The 6429-nt window shown below is 46.4% G+C and overlaps 1 protein-coding gene across 1 annotated transcript in view; it reads right to left on the bottom strand.

Moving 5' to 3' along the window:
* LOC120716332 (receptor-type tyrosine-protein phosphatase mu-like) overlaps positions 1 to 6429 on the bottom strand; it is an 87505-nt gene that overhangs the window by 46202 nt on the left and 34874 nt on the right. The window contains exon 11 of the mRNA XM_040003833.1: positions 3772 to 3904. Coding sequence (XP_039859767.1) covers positions 3772 to 3904 — 133 coding nt within the window. The remainder of the gene's footprint in view (positions 1 to 3771; positions 3905 to 6429) is intronic.

The raw sequence follows: 6429 nt of genomic DNA, 5'->3' as shown, positions 1-6429 counted from the left end.
CAATAACAAAGCTGCTGTGAGGTTCCTGTCCTTTTGTACAAATTAGCGCTCCAGCCTCTTGTCCAAATATGCCAACTTCTTCTAAAACAAACATAGAGGAACGCTTCAAAGCGTGGAGTCTATGGCTGTATTTGTACGATGTGTCAGGCCCGACTCTGGTTTGTGCTGAAAGCAGGAAGCTGCTTTTCAGCGCTCAGCCTCCGGTGTTAGAGAAAAAGTACAAGGCTGAATGTCATGAAAGCAGCACAGCGTTGGAGTATGACCAAAGGATGAAAGCATTATATCTGACTTTCTTTAAAACTGCGAGGCAGCATGCTAACCTTGGGAGTCGTCCTTGGGATTTCAGCGCTAAGACGCCTCAGGTTTCTCTGCTTGTGACAGAAATTCACCTCACTGATTCAATCAGCTCTCTCTCTGCTGTCTGAGTCACTGCTGGCACAAAATGCAAGCTTTCAGGGGTTCAAAGGTCATCGTGCGTTTGGCTTGTTTTGTGGTGTTTGGAAATGGAGCGGCTCCCGATGAGTGCAGAAGCTTTTCTTCAGCATCCTCGCTCTCACTGATGCACCCGTGCACATCAACAGCTGCAGGCAGATTAATCAGCATCTGTCACTGGGCAGCTTGAAGCCTGACGACAGGAAGCGGCGGTGCTGGGGACGTCTGAGAGCCGCGGTCTCATCACTCTGCATTACTGCTTCAACATCCAGCTTCCTGTTTTCACGCCCGCTGTAATGAGTCTGACCCCCGTTTGGTCACAGAGTGGAAATCAAACGCACCCTGTCAACATTAAAAACCTCATTAGAGGCCGAGCAGCCGTCTCGTTTTCGCTCTCTCTCTAATATCTGTGAGGGAGATCACAGCTCGATCGACCCAACACATGAGTGCGACTCAAACTGGGCACACACACACGCTTTAGAAGAAGTGTGTGTTTGTGTGTGTGAAGTAAAAAGTGTGTGCCTGTGTCTGCGTTGCCTGAAGCCATTCAGCTCGAGGCGACTCTGGAAAAAAAGAATAAAATGCTCTTTCATCTAAATTTCTCTCTTATCTTTGACGTTCTACAAACACAGAAGCTTTTCTGTCTGTGTTTAAGTGTGTGTGCAGAATAAATCATGTGTGTGCGCTGTGTGTGTGTTAGTGTGTCCCAGTGGGGCCGTGTGTTTGATGTTGGAGAATAAAGTGGGTCCAGATACAGTTTAATGGTGATTACTGCTGCAATCTGCTCTATTATTCATCCTCATTTTCCTCAGTGTCACCGCCAGCACGCCGGCACGACCGCGTCTTTGATGTCCAGCTACGCTCCACGTACAAAACACCGTCCTCCTCTCTGACTTCCTGGAAATCTCACGCTCATCAGAAGGTCCACACGCCGCTCATTTAACCCCTCAGTGCAGCAGCTCCCCCCGCTCTGTGGACGCCACCATCTACAGGCCCCATCGTCCACGTGCAGCTCTCACAGCAATCGACAGACCCAAACAGTCACACTGGGATCATACTGGGATCAAATCAAACTGGAACCTAACCCTAACCCAATCAATAGACCTGAACAATCAGGAATCGAGTGACCAATCGAAAAGAACGGAATTGAAAAGACATAATTTAACAAAGTGTTCTGATTTTGAAAACTAATTCTTAAAAAAAACTGTTCCAGCATCTCAGAGGTCAGATCATACTGGAATCGAGTCAAACTGGTAGGAAATCAAACAGGAATCAAATCACACTGCTTTAAGCTCGTTATTTTGAGGGTGGACATATTATAAGACCTGCACCAGAGGATCGGAAAGGAACACGGCAGATCTGCTGCAACTGACATACATGTAAGGCTGAATGTTTACATACAACATCCACATGTGATTATTAACATGTGACTGCTGCTGAGTGGAGAAGCCAGCGAGACACAGATGAGGAGACTGAGACGAAGGACGAGTTACAGGAATCAGTGTGTGTGTGTCTGTGTGTGTGTCTGTGTGTCTGTGACCGTGTGTGTGTGTGTGTGTCTGTGTGTGTGTCAGTGTGTGTGTGTGTCTGTGTGTGTGTCAGTGTGTGTGTGTGTGTGTCAGTGTGTGTCTGTGTCTGTGACCGTGTGTGTGTGTCTGTGTCTGTGACCGTCTGTGTGTGTGTGTGTGTGTGTCTGTGACCGTGTGTGTGTGTGTGTCTGTGTCTGTGACCGTGTGTGTGTGTCTGTGTCTGTGACCGTCTGTGTGTGTGTGTGTGTGTGTCTGTGACCGTGTGTGTGTGTGTGTGTGTGTGTGTCTGTGACCGTGTGTGTGTCTGTGTCAGTGTGTGTGTCTGTGTGTCTGTGTGTGTGTCTGTGACTCTGTGTGTGTGTCTGTGACTCTGTGTGTCTGTGTGACCGTGTCTGTGTGTGTGTGTCTGTGACCGTGTGTGTGTCTGTGTGTGTGTGTCTGTGTCAGTGTGTGTGTCAGTGTCTGTCTGTGTGTCTGTGTGTGTCTGTGACTGTGTGTGTGTCTGTGTGTCTGTGACCGTGTCTGTGTGTGTGTGTCTGTGACTGTGCGTGTGTGTGTCTGTGTGTGTGTCTGTGGCCGTGTGTGTGTCTGTGTGTGTGTCTGTGAGGAGAAGAGTTTGTAACATTGTGTCTGTGTCTGTCTGTGTATGTGTGTGTGTGTGTCTGGCTGTCTGTGTGTGTGTGTGTGCGTGTCTGGCTGTCTGTCTGTCTGTGTGTGTCTGGCTGTCTGTGTGTGTCTGTCTGTGAGGAGAAGAGTTTGTAACATTGTGTAATATTTGTTTAATAGATTGTGTAATTCTGCTTTAGAGGTTCCCAGAGCAAATGCTGACTCAGCACAGCACCCAGCAGGTGATTCGATATGACGGGTGGTGTAATGATGGAGCTCCTCAGTGAAGCCGTCAGCAGGCTGAACAGGTAACTACAGCTCCGTCACAAACATGGTGAGAGCAGCACTGGTTCACACTCTACATGTCAGGGTCAGAGCTTCATCAGCCACACATCTGAAGGTTTCTCCGTCATCACTGTGAGCCACGCTGGGAACAGCTTCCTGTGATTTAACAGGTAAATAAGGAAGCTGACAGTCCACAGCGTCCTCTTTGCTGACGATACCTGGATGTTCCCTCTGACCAGCAACTGCTCAGTAAATTCCTTGAACTGCAGTTTATGTGATGCCAACATCTCATCTTTGAGGTGTTATTGTGTAAATCTGAAGAACCTCGGCCTCAGATTAGACTGACACATCTACTCTGGTCACAAAGCCTTTTAGCTAAGATCAGACTTTCTCTAATCGAGCTGCAATTCGTTAAATGTCACTGACATCACCAGTGCTGCTGGACTCAGGGGCACCTGTGGACCTGCTCGTTTTATCAATAAGCTTCCTCAGCCGGTCGGTTCAGGTCTGGTTTTCATCTCCTCTGAATCGTAAGGCTTGCTCACAGAAACGTTAGTACTAAATAAAGTTTCAGAATGTAACAACGCACCCGTCAGTAGCTAGTGTCATTATCAATCAAGTTATTATTGATATATTGAACTAAATCAGCTGCGAGTATCTTTGCCATTAAGGTCCACAGGAGGTCATTAATGGTCATTAAACTCACCATTCTCATAGTAAAATCAGTGAAATTGATTTCAGATCACCTGTTAAACAAACACATTGAGAAGCAGGGACCAGAGTGAATCCTCTAATTCAGTCTTACACTCAGTAAAAAGTAAAAAACAGAGCAGTGAGAGTGTGAAACTACGACGGACTCTTAAAGCCCAGCGTCCTAAAGTTGCAGGCTGCCTTGTTTCCGTGTTTGTGATTTCCTTACCGTTTCTTCATCAGCAGGATGACTCCCAGGAAGATAATGATGAACAGCAGGATGCCGGCGATGGAGCCGGCGATCTTCACCGTGTGGTCCGACTGTTTCTCCTGCTCCGGTTCTGGTTTTCTGGTCGCAGTGCCTGAAAACCGCAAAGCACAGTGTGGACCGTTAGCTACTGTGTGCTGATCCCAGCCAGCCTCAGTCCTCGCTGTGCTGCTGCAGACGCCCATCATTGCCTCACACTGTAGCATCCACAGGAACCAGTGGTAGCCAGCACCTAACAAGATCTATGATACCATGTATGCATCATGTATCTGTGGCATAGTAAATATCACTGTTGAATAAACTTTCCATGATTAACTGTATTCAAATCAGTCATAACCAGCAACACGTTTACTGTGCCCACCTGCTCCAAAAATGACTGTGCTGCATTTAAATGACAGCGCTTCACAAATCATAGCCTGCCTTACAGTTATCATTCGAAACAGCAGAACCAATCACAGCGGGCCGTCCCAGAACAGTTCTCACTGGTTCTGTTCTGTGGTTCTGGTCCAGCTGCTGGTCTGAGAGAGGCTGTCTGCCCTCAGCCTGAAGGAGGGACAGAGGATGTGTGAGGGAGTCCTCCTGCTCTGACTGTATAATGTGATGGGATGTCAGTCCCATGGAAAACCCATTAACCACTGTGTGTGTGTGTTCAGGTGTAATATCCTTCCAGGTGACTCAGTAGATGAGAAACATTCAGGACACCACGTCGCTGTCGAGCGCTGTAATGTGTCATTTCAGACATAGCCCACTTTTCCAATCACAGCTTGACAACAGCTATCACTCACCCTTTGAGTGTGTGTGTGTGTGGGGTGAGGGGTTTCAGCACGTCTGCTCTATGAAGACATTGAGTACAATTCAATTCAATTTTATTTAAACAGCACCAAATCAGAAGAACAGTCGTCTCACTTTGTTTCATACTGTAAAAAAGGCAGTCCTACATATTTGTTTAATATAGAAAAGAAGAGAATAGAATAGAATAGAATATCTGTGGGGACTTCCGGTGAAGATGGTTGGCTAGAACAGTGTTTTCAACCTTTTTTGAGTCAGGGCACATTTTATAGATTAAAAATATCCTGTGGCACACCACCAACCAAACTTGTTCCAAAATGACACACTGTAGCCTAATACAGTACATATAATGGCAAGTTATTCTCTCAGTTTGTTTATACTCACTCAGTGTGAAACCTGGTCTAGATGAACACAGAGATGATATTCTGGCAGGAAATGAAGACCCAAATTCAACGAAGTTTTGACAAAGTTTACCAGCAGACCTAGCTCCTGTGTTGGATGATGTCGTGCGAATGGTAAAGTCTTGGAAACGAGCGCCTCGCGGTGCAGAAAACAGTGCGTGACAATAACATCTTGGTGTATCGCTTTCACTCTGCAAACGAAACCTTTGGGGCGCCTGACCATGGCTGCTGCTCTATCAGTGCAGACACATGCAGTTTTCTCACTTAAGTCGTCCTTGTTCAAGATATTCGGATGTAACACGAAAAATTTCCTCTCCTGTTGTCTTTTCTGGCAGACCTTGCAAAATAGAAAGTTTTCTCTGATGGAGTCTCCATCCACAAAACGCACATTGGCCAAGAGTTGGGAATGTCCACTAATGTCCATAGACTCAGCAAGTTGCAATGCAAACTTCCCACTGAAGCATATCTTCTCCAAAACCACACTTTCAATGTCTGCAGAAGACTGGCTGAAGCTGAGGAGAAGATTAAGATCATGGCAAAAAGCTTGGATGATTTAGAGATCTGCAGCAGGTGTGACAACATCCGCATTATTAATCTGAAAGAAAGCGCAGAGGGTGAGAGTCCTATTCAGTTTTTTGAAGCCTGGCTGCCTGCTATGCTTGGACTGGGGAACAGCTCCACGGGTAAAGCCTGCATTCATATTGACCGTGCACACCAGGGCCTTGGCCCGCGGGGTGCTCACCCCAGGCTGGTGGTTATTAAGCTCCACAACTCCAGAGACAAACAACGGATCATGGCAGCAGTGAGAGCGGCCCTAGAACTTCACTACGACGGACAGCGGATCTTTATACACCAGGATTTTTCCTACGTGAGAAACGACGGGGATTTAATGCTTCTTGTCATGCCTTGACAAGGGCATCCGCTTCAGAATGCACTACCCAGCGACGCTCGTGTTGAATCACAATGGCGCTGAGAACAAGTTTGATTCGCCTAAAGATGCACAAAGTTTCATCAATGCGCTGGATTAAAAGACAACTGATACTTGTCCCGTATAAACTGTGGCACTGTTGGATTTAACTTAGAACATGACATTGGTTCAGCTCGCCATAGGACGCGTAAGTCCACAGTGTTTATTGCAGCTTGAGGGAAAAGAGACAGTTTAAAGGGAAAATAGAGATTTGTTCATTCTTTGTACCTAAAGTGGTTTTAGGGCCAATATCTAGTATACAGTACGAATTGTTTACTCAGTCTTTCATTTTGTTTCACAATTGACAGTAACCCGATTTTATTCAGGTTTGGGAAGCGGGGGTGGGGTTCTGTTTTGTTTCTTTTCTTCTTTTCTCCCGTGGAGTGAAACTTCTTTTGGCTACACTGGTCTTGTAATACCACCCAGTGGGTGGCTTTTTCGTTTTCTTTTTTGTTTTTGTTT

This window comes from Simochromis diagramma, unplaced genomic scaffold (assembly GCF_900408965.1).
Source record: "Simochromis diagramma unplaced genomic scaffold, fSimDia1.1 OVJJ01000367.1, whole genome shotgun sequence".
Lineage (NCBI taxonomy): Eukaryota > Metazoa > Chordata > Actinopteri > Cichliformes > Cichlidae > Simochromis > Simochromis diagramma.
The sequence above is the reverse complement of the archived record's forward strand: the minus strand, read 5'-3'. Positions and strand labels throughout refer to the sequence as shown.